This window comes from Giraffa tippelskirchi, chromosome 8 (genome assembly GCF_054371585.1).
Source record: "Giraffa tippelskirchi isolate mGirTip1 chromosome 8, T2T-mGirTip1v1.2.pri, whole genome shotgun sequence".
Classification (NCBI taxonomy): Eukaryota; Metazoa; Chordata; class Mammalia; order Artiodactyla; family Giraffidae; genus Giraffa; species Giraffa tippelskirchi.
In genome coordinates, this window is record NC_137282.1 from 35,005,712 (window position 1) to 35,030,371 (window position 24,660).

General features: G+C 40.4%; 1 protein-coding gene across 2 annotated transcripts in view; it reads right to left on the bottom strand.

Moving 5' to 3' along the window:
* LOC145518182 (uncharacterized) overlaps nt 1-24,660 on the bottom strand; it is a 429,574-nt gene that overhangs the window by 23,406 nt on the left and 381,508 nt on the right. Inside the window, exons 5-6 of one of the 2 annotated variants that reach the window (XM_081522001.1) lie at nt 12,926-13,067; nt 1,959-2,131 (exon numbers count right to left, since the gene is read on the bottom strand). In XM_081522001.1, the coding sequence (XP_081378127.1) occupies nt 1,959-2,094 (136 nt within the window). In that variant the 5' untranslated portion in view covers nt 2,095-2,131; nt 12,926-13,067. Of the gene's footprint in view, nt 1-1,950; nt 2,132-12,925; nt 13,068-24,660 lie in introns of both variants that reach the window. The other variant, XR_014062723.1, reaches the window with a different exon arrangement.

The following is a 24,660-nucleotide window of genomic DNA, read 5'->3' on the forward strand; positions in this document are numbered from 1 at the left end:
GCCTTGATAACACCACGGCATGTCTTTCAGTTTGAGCTTAAAGCCTCTTGTTTAAAATGTGAGTTAATACTGGTTCAAATACTAGATTCATGTGGTCATAAAAGAATACCAGACCAAGGCCATCTTTTTCACCTACCGACCACATCAGACGTTGAATCCACAGCCTCAGAAGTGTTTTCACTTAGGTAGTTGTACAATTGGACATAAGATCATAACTTCTTAACAGCTCTGAAGACTAGTATTTTATGCAGCACATACCTCTGCATAGTCCAGGACTATGTTGAGAGAAAGCACTGACATACATACATTACCACGGGTAAATAGACAGCTCATGGGAAGCTGCTGTATGACACGGGAGCTCCGCTCAGCGCTCTATGATGACCTGGAGGGGTGTGTGGGGGGTGAGAGGGAGGCTCAAGAGAGAGGGGATGTGTGTACACTTACGGCTGATTCATGACACTGTACAGCAGAAACTGACATAACATTGTGAAGCAATTATCCTCCAATTACAAAAATAAAATAAAATAGACATAAACGTCCCCCTTCATGGAACCCTAGAAGATAATTATTAATCTTATAGTTGTTGATTTGGTTAATTTGTTGCTTGCATTTAAATTTTTTAAAGTTTGGGGTAGGAAGTTAGAGCCCTACAGGTTATTTCAAGCAAGTGCAGAGTGAGGCCCGTATGGCAGTGAGTAGGCTGGAGGCATTCTAGGTAAGGCATTCTAGGTCTGGGTGTGATGTTCAGCCCCCATGGGAATTATCCAATTTGATCCTCATGTTGTTTGATGAAGTAAATATTCTTTCTACCCACCCGATATTCAGGGAATCTGGTGGAGCTACAGTTAATTAACTGCCCAATGTCATACAACTATCAAGTGTGTATTTGGTATTTCTCACCCAATTAAAAATTTAGAAAATGGAAGATTTTTAGAAGAAATAATTAAGATAATTATGCCTCAGTACACACAGATAACTATTAGTAAAACCACAGATTTGCCAGTGACAGACATCGTAATGGACTTAGCAATTGTGAGGCACCACTGTCTCCTACAGACTGCCAACTATTTCCTGCTAATGCTCATTCCAGAAGCAAGACTTCAGAATATTAGAATGATTAGCCAGGAACCTGAATGGTGGAACCGTCTGTCAGGAACCGTCTCCTGGTTTTCAAAAACGAGCTCTTTTAAGCTGTTTGTACACAAATCATTCAGCCAAGAGCAAGACATCAGAAACTCTTAGCAGGAGGCAGATGGGAGGTCAGAGCAGATTATTGCAGCGATGAAAGAAAGCTTATAAAATGAAAAAAACAAAACAAAAAGGCTTTGCCTCCTTTTGTGCATAATAAAATGCTGACACAACTTTAATTATAGTGTTATGAACAGTGCTGTTGGACTCCACCATATGGGACTGAGTACCATAAATATGTTATAGGTTGGTTCTTAGGAAAGGAAAATTTAGAATATACTCTGTAAGAATCATATTTTTATGAGCCTGCTGAAGAGTAGCTGCATGTTGAATCGAGTCAGGAATTCTCAAGACCGTCATAATCAGAGCAGGCAAAGTATATATTTGCTCAGGGAAACATCTGTTGAGGAATTTCTCCCGAGTCTCATCAGTAGTTGGCAAGCTTTACTGCCTTAACTATGTTCTCATTATTGGCCTGTCGGCAGAATAGTTTACACGAGTTGTCCTTCTATCATTAATTCACTGGTAGAGAGACAGCCTTTTTAATGGCTTGTCTTTGTTGAAAATGCTTACAACAAAATTTAAACTAAAAATTCACTTGCTGATTTGTATTTTATTAAATTGTATTCTCAAATTTTATATACATGCAAAGAGCTCTAAAAAGGATATAAATAGCAAGCTATGAAATGAGTGTGAATCAACTGTGGTGTTAAAATCGACAACTCAGCTACTTTTAGAATATTACAGAAGCTGTGTCTTTACCTCTTTACCTGTGGCTTTGTTCATGGAGGTCACACCATCATTTCTGAGGTTCTCAGTGAAATGATCGAAGTTGGCTAAATTACATACATAGAAAAATCTTATTTGCTCCAAATTGAGGTACTTTCCGGCAAAATATACTTTCATCAGACTCTCAAATCAACAACAGGAAGTAAAGCATCTTCTGGAAAAAAAAGAAGAAAGCCAAAAAATCATCATCTTTGATTCATTTATCTCATAGATGTATGCTGCAGGTGGCAATACGTGAACTGCAGGATGGGCTTTGGGGATATGTCTAACATTAGACACATGTGTGACCAGGATGACGGTATTTTCTTTCTGGTTTCCATTTGGTGTTTCTCAAGTGACATCTCGTCAGTAAAAGGCTGTCTTGATAAACTCATTTATATTTTGTTGCATGATGTTACAGTTACTTAAAACCTGTTAAGAACGCTTGGGGGCTTCCCTGGTGGCTCAGTCAGGAAAGAATCTGCCTGCCGTGCAGGAGACCCAGGTTTGATCCCTGGATCGGGAAGATTCCCTGGAGAAGGGAATGGCAACCCACTCCAGTATTCTGACTTGGAAAATTCCACGGACAGGGGAACCTGGTGGGCTACAGTCCATGGGTTCATGGGTTTGCAAAGAGTCAGATACGACTGACTAATACACAAGAACACTTAATATGAAATCTACCTACCCCCTTAAGAAGACACAGTCCAGTGTTGCCACTTACAGGCACCATGTTGTATGGCAGATCTCTGGCTGGCTTAGATGCCCAGTCATGTCCAACTCTTTGCGACTCTATGGACTGTAACCTGCCAGGCTCCTCTGTCTGTGGGATTCTCCAGGCAAGAACACTGGAGTGGGTTGCCATGCCCTCCTCCAGGGAATCTTCCCAATCCAGGGAATCTTCCCAACCCAGGGATCAAACCCACATCTTTTGCTACTCCTGCATTGGCAAGTGGATTCTTTACCACTGCTCCACCTGGGAAGCCCAATCTCTAGAACTTATTTATTTTGTATACATGACACTTCGTATCTGTAGAACAGCAATTCCCCGTGTCCCCTACCCCCAGCCCCTGCTAACCACCATTCTACTCTCTGCTTCCAGGAAAGTGAAAGTGCTAGTCACTCAGTCAAGTCCAGCTCTTTGTGACCCCATGGACTGTAGCCCACCAGGCTCCTCTGTCTGTGGATTTCTCCAGGCAAGAATAGTGGGGTGGGCTGCTATGAGTTTGACTATTTTAGATTCTTTATAGATTCAGAATCACGCAGTCTTTGTCCTTCTGTGACTGGCTTATTTCACTTGGCTTCATGTTCTCCAGGCTCATACATGTTGCATACAGGAGGCTTTCCTTCTTTTTGAAAACTAAATAATATCCCATTGTACAGATCTACCATATTTTCTTTATCCATTCATCTGTCGATGGATATATAGGTTGTTTCCAAGTCTTGGATACTGTAAATAATGCTGCTATGAACATGGAGATGCAGATGTTTCTTCAAGATCTTGATTTTAATTTTAGGATGTGGAGAGACTGCAACCCTTGCACACTCTTGGTGGGAATATAAAGTGGTGCAGTTGCTATGGAAAAAAGTATTGCAGTTCCTCAAAAAATTAAAAATGGCAGTGCCATATGATCCAGCAATCTCACTTCTGGGCATATATGCAAGGGAATTATTTTTGATATGGTACTAGTATCATATCAAAATGTCATATAACTACTAATATAGAATAAGATTCCAATTTCGTTTAACGTTTTCTCTGGTCATAATATTAATATAACCTGGCCAACAATAAGCACAGATGACATTGAATGTACTATTTCTGTTGTAAGTAGTATTAACCTGCAGTTGCTGATGCTATTATTAAGTCTCAGTAAAATAATCGCTTAGGTCATCAATCTCTGCAAGCACCTTTCAGAGTGCTTGATGACAGTGCAAACATCAAGCTGTGCCACATTAAAAAATGATGAATCTCTGTCCAGGTAAAGTTCTGCCCTTTGGCTATCATAATGTATCACCATTTTGTTTACAAATGGGTATTCACTGTGCTAAATGGCAACAGGGTACATGGGATTTTATAAATAGATGGAATGTTGGCACTTGATAATATCAGAACTTATGTGGCTAACAGTGAAACTGGAAATCTAGGGAAAATAAACAATTCCCTGTGAAATAAAAGATTTGTTAAATTAAAATCATGGTGATCATCTGTTTAAGTCCTTAGAGATTATTTGTTTAAAGTATTACGCTCTTCATAGGATAACTCAATTTTTAACTTTAGATTTTCACTCTTAAAAAATGAAGTCCACGTTTCCTACTTAAACATAACTTTACATCACAGACATAATTTTGGTCATTCATAAATTTCAGAGGAATGTGTTTCTGATCTTTGCTGTCAGCCATTAGCCATATTATTTTATTATTTTAGTTTTGGACAAGTGGATTCTATTTTTGACAGGAAATTTATTTCCTGAGCACACAGTGGAAATGGCTGTCTTCGTCTTCTATTTACTGGTCAGTTTATCAGGCGGCTGTGCTTCACTCCTGTGCAACTTTCCCTGTCAGTCAAAGGTGGCGTTTTACAGACACACAAGAGGAAAGGTGTACGGTGCTTGATGTAACTCCTTTCCTTTTCTTTTCTTTCCTCTTCTTTTCTTTTTTAAACTCAAGTATTTTGTCCTGTATCTGTACTTACTATGATAACTATTCTAGTTTTGGCTATATTATCATTCTTTATTCAATGAACATGGTAAAAACTCTATTTTTCAGCATTTTTTTTAAGCACACAGAGAAGTATGGAGACACTACAGTCATCACACAGGAAGACACCACTTAGTTTTATCTAATGTTTACCAATTTGATAAATTCAGATTTTTTAAAGAAATGAGAGATTACAGAAAGAACTGCAGTACTTGGCTACCTTTCCCAGACTGCCTCCCTCCCTCCATTCATATCCTGTTTACTAGGCTGCTTGTCAATTTTGAGTATTCATTTATACTATTACTGCACAAGCATCTATCCTCACACACTATGTCATGTTTTGTACATGTTCTGTCTTTATACAAATAGTTTGAGACTATCATTATTTCAGTTTAGTTCAGTTCAGTCACTCAGTCGTGTCCGACTCTTTGCGACCCCATGAATCGCAGCACGCCAGGCCTCCCTGTCCATCACCAACTCCTGGAGTTTATCCAAACTCATGTCCATTGAGTCGGTGATGCCATCCAGTCATCTGATCCTCTGTCGTCCCCTTCTCCTCCTGCCCCCAATCCTTCCAAAGCATCAGAGTCTTTTCCAATGAGTCAACTCTTTGCATGAGGTGGCCAAAGTATTGGAGTTTCAGCTTCAACATCAGTCCTTCCAATGAACACCCAGGACTGATCTCTTTTAGGATGGACTGGTTGGATCTCCTTGCTGTCTAAGGGACTCTCAAGAGTCTTCTCCAACACCACACTTCAAAAGCATCAATTCTTCAGCACTCAGCTTTCTTTATTGTCCAACTCTCACATCCATACATGACTACTGGAAAAACTGTAGCCTTGACTAGACGGACAACTTGCCTTTATTTTTCAGTATTCTGTTTTTGAATTTTAACCACATTAATACATACATCCCTGAATGATTCATTTTTAGGTCCTGTATGTTATGCTTTTGATGGGGTGCATCACAATTTATCCAATGAGCAGCTAGGCCTGTGCCCAGTCTTTCACTGTGATAAACAGAAATGTGCCACCATATGTATGCTTGACACATGTCCTAGGATTTCTCTGGAAGAGCATCTACTTAAACTTTCAAATGTTTGTATTATATCTACAACTTTACCAGGTCGATGTCCTATTGCCCTCCAGGGTATCTGTATAACTTTACACTTCTGGCAGTACATGAAAGGTCCCTATTTTTCCACAACCTTACCAATGGTTAATATCATCACACAGTTGCAATTTTGTCAGTCTGATGAGTATGAACTCATGTTTTGTGATCTTTTTCATTTCCCTACTTAGAAATGAATTTGAGTATCTTTTCATATATTTATTGGACATCAGATTATCATTGGATTACCTATTAATTTTTTTCTCACTGTTTTGTTGTTGGCCTGTTCTGACTTTCAAAAAGTTAATTTCAATATATTTTCATAATACAACCACAGTAAGTATTATCCATAATAACTATGTTGATTAAGGATTAGAAATACTCTTTTTTGTATTGAGAATTCTTTGATTGTGTGTTATTCCATAAATCTGACAGGAAGTGCTCAATTGCACCATTTATTAATGGTGGTAATATAGTAATCCTCATTTGAGAATATCAAAATAGCAAAGTAAATGGATATTATTCTCCACATAAGTTTGAAACAAAAAATTCAATAAAGTCTTGCAGTTTTGTCCAAAAAAAAAAAAAAAAAAAAAAAAAATGATCTTATAAATACAAGATGCTAGTAGCTATTACATACCTGCATTTACATTGCTTAGTTTGATATAATCTGTCATAAAATATTATAACATCCAATGTAAGTGGAAAAAACCGGGAAAATACATATGGACTCTAAAAATTTAGTTTATTTTATTACTAGACCCACTAAAATTAATAACATAGTATTTATGAAGTCTAAAAACATTAAGGTGACTGAAAAATTAGCATGTTTTGGTGTTAGAGTATATAAAGGTTTATGTCTAAGCATCCTAAAATGCTGACAAAGAAACTTTTTTTCTTTTATGTCAAGGAAAAGTGCTGCATGGTAACTTTTACGTTTAAAAAATGGTGAGTAAGAAGTAAGACCTTTAAAAATTTAAATCTCATTAGACTCGGATAGAAATTTCAACCTCAAAGAGACCTTAGAAATAATCGACTCCAATCCCTTCACTCATAATGACATTGAATTTTAAGGAAGTTGACTAACTTCTCTTAGAAAACACAGCATATTAGCCAGAACCAGAGCTACAGCTGAGGTCTGCTATTCCCTATCAGGTGTGCTTTCCACGGAACCAGGCTGTGTCTTTAGATATTGTGTTCATTGAGAATGCATTTTAAAGAATTTGAGATTGTACTTTTACTACAAATTCATTCCATAGCAAAGTTCATGAATCTTTCGCTTAATTGCAGGACAGAATGGAGTGTATAGTATTTCTACATTACTCTATGAGATAAATGAACTCTTTGCTGCCACTTACCCAAGAGAAAAAGAAGTATTTTCATTAATCTAAATACCTTGTTCTCAACATTTCCCCCACTTCCTACTTTAATGATAATAACCCATTATTAGGACTTACCATGACTGTCATCATCAACTAGTATAGAATTTTTCTTCATGAGAGGGCTTATTCATTCGATGAGATTTTATTAAAGCATCTACTTACTACTAACCATAAACTTGGCTAGGCATGGGAGTGCTCCGTGAAATAAAATGAAGACCCATGACCTGTATGCAAGATACATCCTGTAGTATAAGCAACCCTTCATGTTCTTTTTGTTTGAGTGCTCATATGAGAACTGAAATGAAGCTAAGAGGCAGTTGATGGTTTGAAAGAATCAAGTGACCCAGGGATGGAAGTCTCCCTGTAGATGAAGGCTAGCTGAAGCCACAGTTAGAAAGAGTGTGATCTAGAAATATGACTGGGTCAGAGGGAGGGAGCTATTTGGAGCTTAGATGTTCCAGGAATGATAAGATGTACTAGTGAGATGTATTAGTGAGAGAATAGAGGATATATATATATATATATATATATATATATATATATATATATATATATATATATCTGTATGTATCTGACCGATAGATAAGAAGAGAGTGAACACTATGGACTGAATTGAATTGTGTTCCCCTCCATGCCCCAATTCATATGTTGAAGCCCTAAGCCCCAGTGAAATGATATTTGGAGATGGGGCTTTTGGGAGGTAATTAAGTTTAAATGAGGTCTTAAGGGTAGGACCCTCATGGTGGGATTAGTGCTCTTATAAGAATAAACTCCAGAGAGCTTGCTCTCTCTTCCTTCCCATCATGGGAGTAGTAGATGCCATCACAGCAAGTAGGTGCCATCTGCAACCCAGGAAGAGAGTCTTCACCAGGAATCAACCCTGTTAGGACCTGGATCTTGGACTTCCAGCCTTTAAAACTATGAGAAATAAATTTTTGTTGTTGAAGCCATAGCCTGTGGTATTTTGTTATAGGTGCCTGAGTAGACAGAGAAAGGGTAAGAGAGAGAAAGACAGTGAGAGAGAGAGAAGTAAAGGAATTGACTCAAGCAATTATAAGTCTTGCAAGGCTCAAGTATGTAGTTCAGGCCAGCAGGCTGGACACTAACGTGAGAGGTGGTATCACAGGGTTGAGTTTGAAATTCACAGGGCAGGGAGGCGGGCTAGAAACACAAGCAGGATTTGGATGCTCAGTCTTAAAGTGGGATCAAGGGGTGGGTTGTAGAAGTGAAAACAAAACATCTGCCTTTGGAGTTGACGATAAGCACGTGGACAGCTACACTATTAGGTAATTCATCCACAGAAGTCATCCACTTGATGGTGACATTAGGTGCATGATGCAGTTAATGTACCTTTCTTATTCCCAGAACACATTCAGAGTCTTTCCTGCAGTTAATATCTTCAATGGTCCAAAATGCAACCTGAAGCCTGCATGTGTATGTATGTGCGTGCTCAGTCGCTTTAGTCGTGTCCGATTCTGTGTGACCCACTGGACTGCAGCTCTCCTGGTTCCTCTGTCCATGAGATCCTCCAGGCAAGAATACTAGAGTGGGATGTCATGCCCTCCTCCAGAGGATCTTCCCAACCTAGGGACAGAACCTGTGTCTCTTATGTCTCCTGCATTGGGAGGCAGGTTCTTTACCATTAGCGCCACACAGGAAGCCCCGAAGATTGCATAGCTGGTGATATTTCCAGTGTATCTTCAGCTTAGTCACTTTGGGCTATATTTTTTTCATTCACACTTACAATATTTAATATTTTCATATATCCTTTTCATTGTGGCCTAAACAGTAGATTATTTTCTCAAAAATACATTTACTACTGCGACCACTGTCATTTCGATTTTACTAAGTGGTTAAGAATTATCAAGGTATTAATCAGCCTCATGTTCCAATGACCAACTTCTGATTTTAAAGAGAATTTGGCCTTATTATTTCTATTATTATAAAAACTGAAAGACAAAAGCAATGCACAGATGGTTATGCAGAGGGAGCCCCTGCTTCGTATTTGCAAATCCATAGATGCAGTATACGAATTGATTTTGCAGCTGGAACATCATTAAGCCAGGTGGAAGCCATTTATTTGTACCACAGTAATACTGTTCTACATTTAAATACAGAAAGACTCTGGGCTCTCATTCCAGGTTGCCAGTAGCTTTACTTGTGAAAAATATAATAGTTAATCCAAGGGAACTAAGTGTGTAAATCTTGTCCATCATAAAAATAGAAAGTTAAACTGTTTGCAGAGCAATTGAAGAAATACAGAAGGACTACCAAGATACTGACTCTTTTCCATTGTACATATGTTTTCATAAAAACATGGTGATCCAAGCATACCTTCCCAACAGCTCTATACCCGGAACAATCCAGTTAACCTTCATGCTGCTGCTGCTGCTAAGTTGCTTCAGTCGTCTCCGACTCTGTGCGCCCCCATAGACGGCAGCCCACCGGGCTCCCTCATCCCTGGGATTCTCCAGGCAAGAACACTGGAGTGGGTTTCCATTTCCTTCTCCAATGCATGAAAGGAAAAAGTGAAAGTGAAGTCACTCAGTTGTGTCTGACTCCTAGCGACCCCATGGCCTGCAGCCTACCAGGCTCCTCCGGCTGTGGGATTTTCCAGGCAAGAGTACTGGAGTGGGTTGCCATTGCCTTCTCTGTAACCTTCATGCAGCAGGGACATTTTTACTTTACATATTATCTTATAAAGGCTTCCTTGGTGGCTTAGACGGTAAAGAATCTGCCTGCAATGCAAGAGACCCTATTTTCGATCCCTGGGTTGGGAAGATCGCCTGGAGATAAGAATGGCTACCCACTCTAGTATTTTTGCCTGGAGAATTCCATGGACAGAGGAGCCTGATAGGCTACAGTCCATGGGGTCACAAAGGGTCGAACATGACTGAGCAACTAACACACACACACAGCATCTTATAAATACCCATGTAAAGTTCATGAAACCAGAGGATTTTCTAAAACATGCCTACTAGATATAACACCACAGATTCATACTTTAGCTCAAAGCAAAAGAAAAAGAGAACTTGTGTGTTCTGTGAAGCTCCCATTCTGGAAAGGAAAAAAAAAATTCACAGATTGCTTGATTGTAAATGGATTTTGCAGGGTATAAGGAATTCCTTTCCATCACAACTCTTCAACCTCATCCTGTTTAACCTCTACCTTCTGGGGCTCAGATGCACAAAGTGAAAGAAATGAAGATATGATTCAAGATTCCAACAACAGAAGTCCATTCTGAATATTTCAATGTCATCTCCTTTTTACTGTGGCTCTTTGGATGACCTTACACATGCTGCCTGCACCTTCACACAGTGTGTTAAAGAAAGTACACTCCTCTTCTGCTTGATACACTTTTATAGTGTTATTAATGAGTTAGTCTGCTGGTACTTTAATTGTATTTTAAAAGTTTTAGATGCTTTGCTTATTACAAATCTACTGGTACACTGGAAATGTACATGCCAGGATCGTTATAACCTTCCTTTGAAGTTCCCTCATATCCATCAAGTAAATGACTAAATTAGCAGATAAATACATTATACACGTCGTTACTGCCTCTAAACCTGGAGTCACCAGAGGCGAATGGTCAGGAATGACTGATTCGTGCCCTGGGGCTTCTAATCACCCCGTGATGGATAATCTGAGTCTCTAAATCCAAATTAATCTCAATTGCTTTCTGATAGCATACTTTCTTTCACATTTATGAAATATATTTGTGATAAACAAATGCAGATTAGGAGGATGTATGAAGAAACAACTGGAAACCTGGCTTCATTTTTTCCCCCCACGTACGATTTTGCATTTTGAAAGTATTTGTCTCCTTTACCTCTGTGACCCTTGTCAACATTTGCTGACAGTCGGTGTGCACCGTCATTTCTTCTACTTAATAAGTGTGCTTGTGAGTATTTCAACATTTTCTCATCAAGCAAGTGTAAATGTTAACAGCAGTTCCGCTGCTTCAAATCACTGCTGAGTGGCTATGAGCTGCAGTCTTTATCTGGATGGAAATATCAAAGAGTGTGTAAATGTTGTTGATATTTCCTGCAATGTTTTCCTTGAGAAAACATAAGAAGCTACAGGCACGAGTTCTAATATTTGATTTACTTATGTTTCCAAGTTATTTGCCCAGTAATAGTCATCACATTTATTTGGTCTCACTTTTACATATCTTTCTTTATGAACTGAAAGTGCCACCCCAAATTAATTTCTAATGTCATACCTTTAAGATGAGGTTTCTTTAAAAGGTTTTCTAATATTTGTTCACATTATAAATAGACTGAGATCTACTAATGGACTCAGGATTGATCAAATCAGTTTCTGCCTTATATAGAATTGTGCCATGATAATGATCACCCTTCATTTCTTTTTCATTGTGTTCTTGTTTTTGTGCATATAGTCATTGAAGATTGTTCTTGCATCATAGTGGAAGTGCTGACTGATCTCACATAATAGTAACACTGCAGGAAGAGCTATCCAAGAAGGTAACTTTGAAAGGGAGCCGTGGTTTGGTTTGGGTCATGAGTGAGGACATTGCCAAGTTCTAAAATACTGTCAGAGGTAACACTGTGAGGTGGTTCTTACCAAAACCATTCAGTACAGTAGTACAGGCACTAATTCAAACTAGTTTATATATCAATCAGAACTATTAAGACTATAAGTGTCAAAATTCAACTCAAATCTCCTTAATCAAAAATGGAAAAGGAGTGATTCACATGCCTGGAAAGGCCAGCGGTAGAGAGACATCAGGTGTGACTGGATGCAAGTCAGGCAAGATCAGCAGAATATTTATTCCTATTTCTGACTATTTCTAGACCCTGCTTTGTCTGTGCTGGCTTCATTCCCCGGCTCTGCGTTGGGGTTCCTGGACCACCTGGCTCCCACCGCAATCGGGGCTAGCAGTCGCATTCAAAAACAGCACATTTCTTTCCCCATAGTCCCAGTAAAAACTCCTTAGCTTGACTTTTCATTGGTCCAAGCTAGGTGATCATCTCATTCCTGAATTAGTCTCTGGGGATGGGGACTGTGATAAATTTAATGTTGGTCACATGCTTTGTCTGGTGCTGGTGGTTGGATAGGCCTTGCCTGAAGTATGTGTGGATGGAGGGGGTGAGGTGCCAGGGCTAAATTCTACCCAATGTGACGTGCTGCCCATACGTCTGGAACCAGATGGCCTTGAGTCACCAGATTGCAAGATCCCACCCGCATTCTGCTCTGCAGGGAAGGTCACCTAGTCAAATAGCCCTCCTCCAGGGAGGACTGCCTGCAGTTCCTGCTTATCCCTGAGTCCTGGAGTTCAGTTCCCTACCCGCCTGTGGAATTATTCAAGCTCATCACCTCCTTCCTTGGGAATGAGAGGCACTCCACTGCCTCATTACGACAAAGCCACAAAGCCTGCCTCACACAGTCCCGCTGTTCACTCAGCTCCCAGGCGCAGCCTCCGTGGCCTGCACATCCTCCCCCTGCTGACTGTGTGCACACATGACTAGAATCTGTTCTAAACCTCCTCGGGGAAGTATCCTGTATTTGGCCGTCCCCATAAGGCGAGTGGGGATCCTCCCTCACGAATGTGAATGACAGGTGATTAAAGAAAGACAAGTCCCACAAAAATCAGGGGTTAATTGAATATAAGGATGAATGAATGCTGAGGGTAGGTCCACAAGCCACTAAAGTTAAGTTCGGTTTTGATTCCCAAGTCAACACACCCAGAACTCCTGGTAGGAAGACAGACTAAAACCAACAGATCTCCTGAGGGAACTTGAAACTTTAGAACCTCTTACCTGATGAGGGTCAGGATTATAGCATGAAGGAAACCAAGGCTGATTTTCTCAGCTGATGAAGCACTGCATGTTATCATCTCTTCTATTTCTTTGTTTTTGGAAATTCATTGCATTTAGTAACATGTCAAGGCTCTGATAAGTCCTGTAGTAAAAGCATCTAATCAATATTTTATATCAAGAATTTCCCAGACATATTTGACACAATACATTTGAATATCATCTACTAATACTGAATGAAGATATTTAATAAGATATAACACTTTTAGGGAAAGCTGACATACTCTTCGTCTCTGGAATGTTACATCTTTTAACACTTTGTTTAGAATACCATGGGAATATCTTAAATCTTATAATTCTACTGAATACAGTCATTGCAAAAGAATATTGTGAAAATTATTTATGTGGTCCGATCATCAAAAAAGCAAGAGAGTTCCAGAAAAACATCTATTTCTGCTTTATTGACTGTGCCAAAGCCTTTGACTGTGTGGATCACAATAAACTGTGGAAAATTCTGAAAGAGATGGGAATACCAAACCACCTGAGAAACCTGCCTCTTGAGAAACCTATATGCAGGTCAGGCAGCAACAGTTAGAACTGGACATGGAACAAAAGACTGGTTCCAAATAGGAAAACGAGTATGTCAAGGCTGTATATTGTCACCCTGCTTATTTAACTTATATGCAGAGTACATCATGAGAAACGCTGGGCTGGAGGAAGCACAAGCTGGAATCAAGATTGCCGGGAGAAATATCAATAACCTCAGATATGGAGATAACACCACCCTTATGGCAGAAAGTGAAGAAGAACTAAAGAGCCTCTTGATAAAAGTGAAAGAGGAAAGTGAAAAAGTTGGCTTAAAGTTCAACATTCAGAAAACTAAGATCATGGCATCTGGTCCCATCACCTCATGGCAAATAGATGGGGAAACAGTGGAAACAGTGGCTGACTTTATTTTTTTGGGCTCCAAAATCACTGCTGATGGTGATTTCAGCCATGAAATTAACAGACGCTTACTCCTTGGAAGGAAAGTTATGACTAACCTAGACAGCATATTAAAAAGCAGAGACATTACTTTGCCAACAAAGGTCCGTCTAGTCAAGGCTGTGGTTTTTCCAGTGGTCATGTATGGATGTGAGAGTTGGACTATAAAGAAAGCTGAGCACCAAAGAATTGATGCTTTTGAACTGTGGTGTTGGAGAAGACTCTTGAGAGTCCCTTGGACTGCAAGGAGATCCAACCAGTCCATCCTAAAGGAGATCAGTCCTGAGTGTTCATTGAAGGACTGATGTTGAAGCTGAAACTCCAATATTTTGGCCACCTGATGCAAAGAGCTAACTCATTTGAAAAGACCCCGATGCTGGGAAAGATTGGGGGCAGGAGGAGAAGGGGACAACAGAGGATGAAATGGTTAGATGGCATCACCGACTCAATGGACATGAGTTTGGGTAGACTCTGGGAGTTGGTGATGGACAGGGAGGCCTGGCGTGCTGTGGTTCATGGGGTTGCAAAGAGTCGGCCACGACTGAACGACTGAACTGACTGATCCTTGAGAGCCCTAGTGATTAATAGAAGGAGAATTAGATACTCAACTATTTAAGCTGAATTTCAGTTCTTTAATTCATTTCTCTAGATTAAATCCCCTTAAAAGCTGTTCCCCCCTTAATGTAATTTTAGAATATATATCCAATTGTTATAAAACCAAAAATATTAGCAAAATAGTTATCTCTCTTTTTATCATAAACCCATGGGGGGAAAAGAAGATTAACTTCAGACTTTCTGACCTAAAATACCAGCATATTTTAAAAGGCTAATATTTCAAATACTAATTTCTTTTTTGAGAAAACTATGAAAAAAACCCTGTTTCTAGTATGTGTCTTCTGTGGCCTTCACCACACTCCTGAAAGAATATATTAAAAATAACATGAGATGCAAGTTATGATAAATTGTTCACACAAATTTTCTGCACATATCTTGTTACACAAGGAATCAGTTATGCCAATAAAAACAACAATAACCCACAACCCACAATCAAGTAGTACAGATTGGTTGTGATTTTAAGTGTATTTCATTTTTTATTTGTGCAATCAACTAACAGCTATGTAAATATACTTATCTTTGTTATCTTTAGGGCTTCCGGGATAGCTCAGTTGGTAAAGAATCTGCCTGCAATGCCGGAGACCCTGGTTCGATTCCTGGGTCGGGAAGAACCCCTGGAGAAAGGATAGGCTATCCACTCCAGTATTGTTGGGCTTCCGTTGTGGCTCAGCAAGTAAAGAATCCACCCACAATGCGGGATTTGATCCCTGAGTTGAAAAGGCCCTGGTGGCTCAGACAATAAAGCGTCTGCCTGCAACGCGGGAGACCCAGGTTCAATCCCTGGGTCAGGAAGATCCCCTGGAGAAGGGAATGGCAACCCACTCCAGTACTCTTGCCTGGAAAATTCCATGGACTGAGGAGCCTGGTAGGCTACAGTCCATGGAGTTGCAAAGAGTCAGACACGACTGAGCAACTTCACTTTCACTTTGTTATCTTTAATCTGCACCATATAATTATGCAGAACTTAGGGTAATCTTTTTTTCTGGAAAAATGTGACTGGCTGTCAGTGAGGAAGGTGGTTTTCTTTCTTACAATATAAGCAATCGTGACAGTTCAGATATAACAGGAAAATACCAAGGTAGCTCTTGCTTTTGAAACATTATCTTAAAATAAGAAGGTAAAGAAATGTATTTTCAACTCTTATGGAAGACATAATCATAAATGTTTTGATGATTTAAGAATAAAATATTTTAGATGGGAAGGAGATTAACTGTGTTCATTAGCAAAGTATTCTGACATGGTGGCCAATATTTATGATTTGGGGGATGTTTCAGGTTAAATATGAAAATAGTCCAGCTTTCTAAAATCTCAGATGATTCTACTTGGTCCAGAAAATTTATTTTTGAAATCTCTGTTAGTAATTTCTTTTTTTAGAAAATATGCTTGGATCCTCTCTGGTTCTACCTGGACAATACAGACAGGAACAGGTACAAGTGAAGACTAAGTGGTTTATGCAGATATTCCCATCTTCTTCCATCTCTTCTTGACAATTATTTGTTGGGTTTATAGACATGACACAAAATCAAATCTTGAAGTCTAAACAGATGACCCACTCTGTATCTATAACCTTGGACCACTGGGAAAACTGTATGTGTGTGTGTAAATTTAGTCCCAGGTCTCTTGACAAGGGAAGGCTGGGTGTTAAAGCACAGAAGGCTCTACATCTCAGCACCTACCAGTTATAAATATGTGATGATTTGTGTATGTTTATAATTGTCTCTCTCCTCTAGAGTCTTACTCAAAGGACAGGCAACAGTGTTGGAGGGCTGGCAAATACAATATAGACAAGAATGTGTATCATATACATTTAATGCTTTTTATTGCTGCAGTGACAAATTATCAAAAATGTACTCCTTAAGACAACACAAACTTATAGCTCTATAGGTCAGAAGTGTCACTGGGCTGAAATGAAGGCAGGCTGTGCTCTCTCTGCAGGCTCTCAGGAGGACTTACTTCCCTGTGTTTTTATAGAGGCCTCTTGCTCCCCGGGTTCCTGGCCCTTCCTCCATCTTCAAAATCAGCTGTGTAGCCTCTTCCCATCACCCCTGACTCTGACACTCTTGATTCCCTTCCATAAGGATTCTTGTGATTTCACTGGGTCTGCCCAGATAATTCAGATTATCTCCTGTTTCAAGATCCTTACCTTAACCACATCTGCAAAATCCCTTTTGCTGTAACAGTACCATATTCACTGGGGGTTAGGTTGTCAGCACCATTGGAAGACCACTATTCCATCTGCCACAGGTATAGTATATACCTAAACACCTATGTCTGTATCTAATGGATAGACTTCTCAGCCTACACATTTAGAATGAAAATAAAGATAACTTTTTATTCTTCATAACTCAGTTCAAATTATCTTTTGATCACTGATTTTTTAAGGGTCTCAAACACAATTTCAGCCAGATTGGAACTGCATCCATAAAATGTCAAGGTCTAGGGTGTGGGTATGTGAGGAGTGCCCACGAGGACCCAAGTTCTCTAGTCCACACAGCTTTGCCACTGAGGAGTCCTGCATCCCCATTACAGAAGACGTATTACTTAGAAGCAAGAGGTTGTCTAATTCTCGTTTGCTGTGTATTCATCCATCTGCTCATTCAATAAATGGTCACTGAGTGTGTGTGTGTTGGTCCCTGGTAACCTTGGAATATAAAACATGAATAAGGCATCAAAGCCACTCCCAGATAAACTACTGTCTAATAAGATGAATCCATAAATAAATAGCCATAATACATCTTAGTAAGTGCACTGATGGAAATGTTCATGATATGTTATGAGAGTACTGAGAACAGGGATCCAATCTTGCTGAGAGTGGTGTAAATTTTGATTAGCAAGGGCTCCTTGAGTTGCTGACAGTTGAAACTTAAAAATGAGAAAGAATTAGCTAGGGGTATACAGGAACTGCCAGAGCTGAACCTCCACATTCCGTGAGGACTGAAGATACATTTTCAATTCAGCTCAACAGATACTTATGAACTGGGATGCATGCTAAGGAGAAGCGTGACGACCTAGGAGAACGTTTAATACCGATACTTCCCTTGTCAGGAGGATTAGGGAGAGCCTCTCTGAGGAAGTTACAGACATTAAACACATAATTACAAGTGTGATGAGTGCTATGGAGAAACACTATGGTGATGCAGGGAAAAATAATTTAACCCCGTCAAGAGGGTCAGGGACTGCTGCACGAAGAAATTAATGTTAAAACTGAGACCTGAGTGGTCGGTAGCATTTAACAAAGGAAAGTAGGAAGAGCTGGGAGTTGGAAGAAGAGGAAGCTGCTACAGCATCCAGACAGGGTCCTGAGTTGGGCTGAATGGTGGCAGTGGTCCATCTATTCAAGAAATATTTAGGACACACAATATTTATTAAGATCCTTTTACATTGAAGGCACTGTGCTAAATGCTGGAGCTACTATAATGAATGGCACAATGCTAAATATTTTCAAATTGATTCATGTTTGAGACACAGAGTGAGCAAGACACAAAGACATGGGCTAGATCACAGAAGTTTTATCCCCAAGTGTCATTTTGGTATTTCAAACAAGGGTACTTTGACACTGGAGCATTTGTATTTAGTCATTTAGTGTCTGTTTGGAAGATGAATTTGAGGAGGATGAGGTTCTAGAAGCCAACAGATGTAAAGAGACCACTGAAGTACTTCAAGTAAGTGATGATGGAACCTGAACTAGGAGATAAAAGGAGAAATACTGGTGAAAAGTAGTTGGGAGGTGAAATCAGAACTGATGGTTGAATGAAGTACAGAGAAAGAAAATCAAGAGCCAAATACGAACCACAGCTTCTAATACCAAGGGCAGAGAATGACACGTGAATCCAGGGGCAAACAAGGTTGAGGTGGCAGGCACAGAGTGAGCATCTGGGACTACTTGTCAATGACATGTGATTACATCCTGGATTATCCTGCCGACTTAAACCCAAGTAAAAGTCCTGCTTTAATCTTCACCTGATTTTTCCACATGATGAACCCAGGTTTTTAACTTTTATTTATATCACTGGTGACAGTTGTTGCACTGTCAGTCTTGTTTTGATGCTTTACTGTGATGCAGGGGGAATCCCAGAAAGACAGTGTATTGGGAGACAATTTCTTACTAGTCTACACATTTTTTGGTAGTCAATACACTTTCTCCCTTGAGTATACATGTTCACTTGTCTGAGCACTGGAAGAAGAGCTACTGAAGAGTTGTTTATTTTTACAGGAATAGCTTTCAGACAAACTGTTTGCTGATATTGATCAAATTGCAAAGAAGACCATCCAAGCAAGAACTGCCCCCACAGAGCCACTCTTCTCTGCTGGTCACCACCCAAGCAAAACTATATTCTGGGTAAAAAGGAGGAAATACATGAAACATAACCTCCAGAGACCAACAACAACAAAATAACTTTCAAATCCCAGACTTGGTGCCATGCAACACAGTTCAAGCCCCTTGGGGCTCCAGCACTTGACTAGCTATCGCTGAATGCACTTTGTCACATAGCTTGTGACTCATCAAATGACCTTATTTTATAAAAGAGGTGACTTTAATTTTGCAATAATATATTAAGTATTGCTGTTATTCATATAGAGAAAGAACTGCAAATATGAGTATCAATAATGAAAAAGGAAATGCCCTTCATAGATGTGCATTCTTGTTTCTGAGGCCATTTCTTCTAAAAAATTGTATTTTGTTTGGCTGTAGTTCACTCTTGTCATAACTTTTATAAAACTTGACTTTCTATTCCTCCTACATATTGTATTGACTTCAATTTGATTAACGTATACAATAAATTAGTTATAATTTTTTATAAAGACAGAATTTAAGGCATATACATGTTTATCATAAATGGCTGAGAGACCTAGAGACTGTCCTACAGAGGGGAGTAAGTCAGAAAGACAAAAACAAATAGCATATATTAACGCATGCGTGTGGAATCTAATGAAAATGGTAGAGATGGTCTTATTTGCAAAGCAGAGACAGAAACACAGATGTAGTGAAGACGCATATGGACACCAAGGAGGGCTATGAGATGAACTGGAAGATTGGGATTAGCATATACACACTACTGATACTGTGTGTGCAATAGAGAACTCACGAGAAGTGCTCTGTGGGGATTTAAATGGCAAGAAAATACAAAAAAGGGGACACACACACAAACATATAACTGATTCACTTCACTGTGCACTAGAGACTAACAAAACATTGAGGAGTGACCCCATGGTCCATAGCCCTCCAGGCTCCTCTGACCACGGAATTCTCCAGGCAAGAATACTGGAGTGAGTTGCGATGCCCTTCTCCAGGGGATCTTCCTGACCCAGGGATAGAACCCAGGTCTCAAAGCAACTAACTTCCAATAAAATTTAATTTAAAAAAATGGCTAGGAGAGAATGACAAGCAAAACCTTTTTTATGCAGACCTTTTTAGACCACAAAAAGATAGATATTTTCAGCTTGCCAGCATTGCTAGCCAAGTTAATAACTCATCCTGACCTGTGGGCCCGGCAGACTAATCACACCAGCCTCTGAATTTGGTTAAACAATAGCAACAGAGGCCCACACTGCTCCAGCAAGTCTGAATGGAGCTGTCTTGCTCTTTAACATGAATTTAAAACTGATATGTAAGAAATAATTATGCTCAACTGAAGCCATTTGTTCAAGTAAACTTCTGGGAGTATCTTGTTTCTTTGGAGGTTTTCTGAAAATATCTATGTCTTCTTGATCAGGCAGATACAAAAAAAAAAAACAAAAAACCCCCAGAAAGTCTGGTTTATCATCTGGTAATGACTTAAAAAAAAAAAAAAGAGCCCAGGTTAGTGTCCCTCCCTTTCAGACACAAACCTTCAGGCCACTCATTAGAGTTTTCAAAGTCAAGAGGAGACTCAGGTCCTCCAACTTGAACATTTTTCCACAGCTCTGAAAAGTCAGGGGATTTGCAAAGTGCCCATTGTTTCAGGAAACAGTTTTCCCAGCTGGATTTTAGCATTTTCTTTGCAAGTAAACTGGTTTATTTTAAAGGCTGGGTAGGAAGTGGTCGGAGAAGGAAATGGCAACCCACTCCAGTACTCTTGCCTGGAAAATCCTATGGACAGAGGAGCCTGGTAGGCTGCAGTCCATGGGTTCGCTAAGGGTCGGACACGACTGAGCGACTTCACTTTCACGTTTCACTTTCATGCATTGGAGAAGGAAATGGCAACCCACTCCAGTGTTCTTGCCTGGAGAATCCCAGGGACGGGGGAGCCTGGTGGGCTGCCGTCTGTGGGGTCGCACAGAGTCGGACACGACTGAAGTGACTTAGCAGCAGGAAGTGGTCACATGGTAAAAAAAATCCGCCTGCACTGCAGGAGACCTGGGTTTGATCCTTGGGTTGGGAAGATCCCCTGGAGAAGGGAATGGCTATCTCCTCCAGTATTCTTGCTTGGAGAATCCCATGGACAGAGGAGCCTGGCAGGCTACAGTCCATGGGGTCACACAGAGTTGGACACAACAGAAGCGACTTAGCACGCACGCAGGAACTGAAATACAGTTGAGGTTCTCTAAGACCTATTCTATGAGCAAACAGTCTGTGAACTTACTAACCTAAAGCTTCCTCTGATCTCTCCAGGCAGTAGTCCTGATTACTATTGTTTTATACAATTAGGAACTTCGCTGGTGGCTCAGTGGTAAAGAATCCACCTGCCAATGTAGGAGTCTCAGGTTTGATCCCTGGGGTGGGAAGATCTCCTGAAGGAGGAAATGGCTTCCCACTCCAGTATTCTCACTGGGAGAATCCCATGGACAGAGGAGCCTGGCGGGCTACAGTCCATGGGGTTGCAAAAGAGAGGGACGTGACTTAGAGACTAAACAACATCATACAGTTAGGAAGGCAGGCAGAAAGAGAGGGAGGCAGGGAGAGGAAGACAGAAAAGAAGGAACCTTCCCACTGAGCGGGCTGCTGGTGAGGTGGCTCCTGCCCCCGCGGTGAGGGCTCGCAGGCCTGCAGGACCCTGCGGCAGGGGAGGCAGGGCGGCCCTGGCCTTGTTCTGCAGACTGGTGGGGAGCCGCCTTCCATTGAAGGCCTGGCTGTGGCTCTCAGCAGGGAAGAAGAATGCCTCTTTCCTGGTGTTAGACTGACCATACTGACCCTCCAGGCCAAAAAGACTGGGCTTCCCAGGACTCACTTTTTATGACACCGTGGTTTGAGCTGCTCACAACCATTTCCTATGGTTCAAAATCTGCAGCTCATAGACACGAGTTGGAGCCACAGTCAAGTATGCCACTAACCCAGAAACAGCATCTGTCAGCACCTCAGTCTGGGATTAGGGGCCATCACTCCCACCCTGACTCTGACTTTCACAGGCCTTTATCTTCATCTCGGGAATCTGCTGTCCTTCACTGTCCTTCTCGCCGCCTCCCACCGGGTCCTGGAGAGGCCCTTCTCCATCCATCCAGCTGACCTGAAAACTGGGAGAAGGGAGTTTTGATCCTTTTCAAACCTGTTCCTTCTTCAGTCACCTTTGAGCTCTCATTATTGATGCTTTCTTGGAAAGAATAAAGATCTCTCTTACCAGTGAGAAATGGAGTATTTCCTGCCACATCAGTAAACAAAGAGGCCATAGCTATCAGTGATTCTGGCTTCTAAACATGAGTTTCTGCGCCTGCAGGCTCCCAGGAAGAAGAACAATATCTGCAATCAGGCAGCCGTCAGATTGAGCCACTCCCTACAATGAGCTGCGAGGAGCTCAGACAGTGAAAAACACAGGACACTGCACCCCAGACAGCTGAGGGGCCTTCAAAGAATGATTTCTGTGAGCCCAGACTCTTGCATCTTCCCATATATAGAAAAGCACTAAATTCTTAACTTGAGATATCTGGCTTTCTTTAACTTACAAAAATACTGTGGATGTTCAGACCACCTGCCCTCTGTTGCAAACTTCTATATAACCCGACTCCTCCCCCTGCCTCCTTGGAGCAGTTCTGTCAGGGTTCCTTGAGATGCTGTCTCCCAGGCTTAAGTCCTAAAAATTTCTGCTGAATAAAACATAACCCTCAACTTTTAGGTTGCAACTATTTTTAAAGTTGACATCAGCTATATTTGCTACAACTTTGCTGTTGAAAAACCTTCTACTCAATCTGTATCTGTACCATAGCTGTGTCCCAATCTACTCCATCTCTATTTTTATTTCTCTTTCCATCCTTCATTATATCTCCATCTTTCCCCTTTTCTCTTTATATTTCTTTAACTAACCTGTTAATTTAATTTACCTGTTCCTCTGCTTAGTTCTGTTAAATTTTACTAGCAATAATTCATCGATCGATGAATAAACTGGTGTGTCAGGACCTTGAATAAACCAGTTCTCGGGTTTGAGCTCACATGGTGGCTGGAAAAAGGAATCTGGAGAAGACATGCGGGCATCCTGAGGAGAGGTGTGAGGGCTTGATGAGCGGTGGTGTGAACAATGGAGGAGAGACAGACATTCAAGACGACTCCATGCATAACCACCTGGCTGATTTAAAGAGTGCCGGTGGAATCAACACCATTAGGAAAGTAAAAAGACATGAATCATTCTGTAGGGAAGGCACAGCTTCAATCTGGGAACACACTTAGATATCTAAGAGTGAAAGGCCATCACACTGATGGAACTTCCATGACCAAAGAGGACCACAGTGAAGCATCCTGGTAATATCTTTGTCATTGTTCACAGAGGGTGAAATTAACCCTTGAGTCTCATTTAAAAACAAAAGAGTCACCATCAGTAAAAGTAAATTTTTGCTCTCTTTCAAAATAGAAAACTCTAAGGAATATTAAGGTTCTCATATATTTTACATGAAGCAACCGGACGAGTGTATACTGAGTTTTAGTGGGCTTCTGTGATTCTACTGTTCAGGAGACTCTGCCTGTGAAATATTTTCAGGACCAAGGAAATCTTAGAAGCATACAGAAGGTCTTGGACACATCTCATCAGGCTGGAAAATCTAAACCTGTTGTAAAACACACTGGAAATAACATTTACCAAAGAACTTCATAATTCTGGCCCAAGCCCTAACACTGAAAAAAGGAGGAGAAGGAAAACCTTTTGCAAAAACAAACCCAACACTCTTTCCATCAACCTCCATTGTCTCTTAATGCCTCTGCTTTTTACCTTTGAATTTATGTCCAGTCACATGATTATATTTTTAAGCCAATTAGGATGAAGGACTATAAAAATGGAGAGGGGGAAAGGACAAAGAGTCTTGTATAAAGCCTAGTTTGATGAAATGTTATGAGCCATTAGAAAAAAAGAAAGAAAGTGAAGCTGCTCAGTCATGTCTGACTCTTTGCAACCCCATGGACTGTAGCCTACCAGGCTCCTCTGTCCGTGGAATTTTCCAGGCAAGAGTACTGGAGTGGGTTGCCATTTCCTTCTCTAGGGGATCTCCCCAACCCAGGGATCAAACCCGGGTCTCCCCCACTACAGGCAGACGCTTTACCCTCTGAGCCACCAGGGAAGCCCCATTAGAAAGGCTTTACCAGCTGAGCCATTAGAAGACACAGCTAATGAATAAACTTTTGTGATTCAATTATAAACGAAATACTTCCTCTACTTCTTTTTTCTTGTCTTCTGACGAAACTTCATTAATTACATGTTTAATGCTCATCAAAGAGCTTTAGGACATGTCTTTCTAAACATACAAGATGGTACAAAACTGGGCAGCTAAACACACTGAAGTAGTTAATATAACCTGGCACTTCCAATTTTTGGCTTGAGAGTCAAACTTCTTTTTCTTTCTGCAGTTCTTGATGTGGGTAAACTGGTTAACACCACTCTCTTGTATTTGTAGAATTATTTTTTAACCATTTCAGATAAAGGAAATATAAAGCCAAGGTTCAGAACTTATAAAACATTGTAAGGGAATATATTCCCACAAAACTAAAATGTCAGTTCCTATTGTCTGTAAATAAGCAATTTAAATACAGTCATTTTTTAAAAAACTGAACTGTACATTAGAATGGAGAGTATTCTTGAGAGTCCCTTGGACTGCAAGGAGATCCGATCAATCCATCCTAAAGGAGATCAATCCTGGGTGTTCATTGGAAGGACTGATGCTGAAGCTGAAACTCCAATACTTTGGCCACCTCATGCGAAGAGTTGACTCATTGGAAAAGACCCTAATGCTGGGTAGGACTGGGG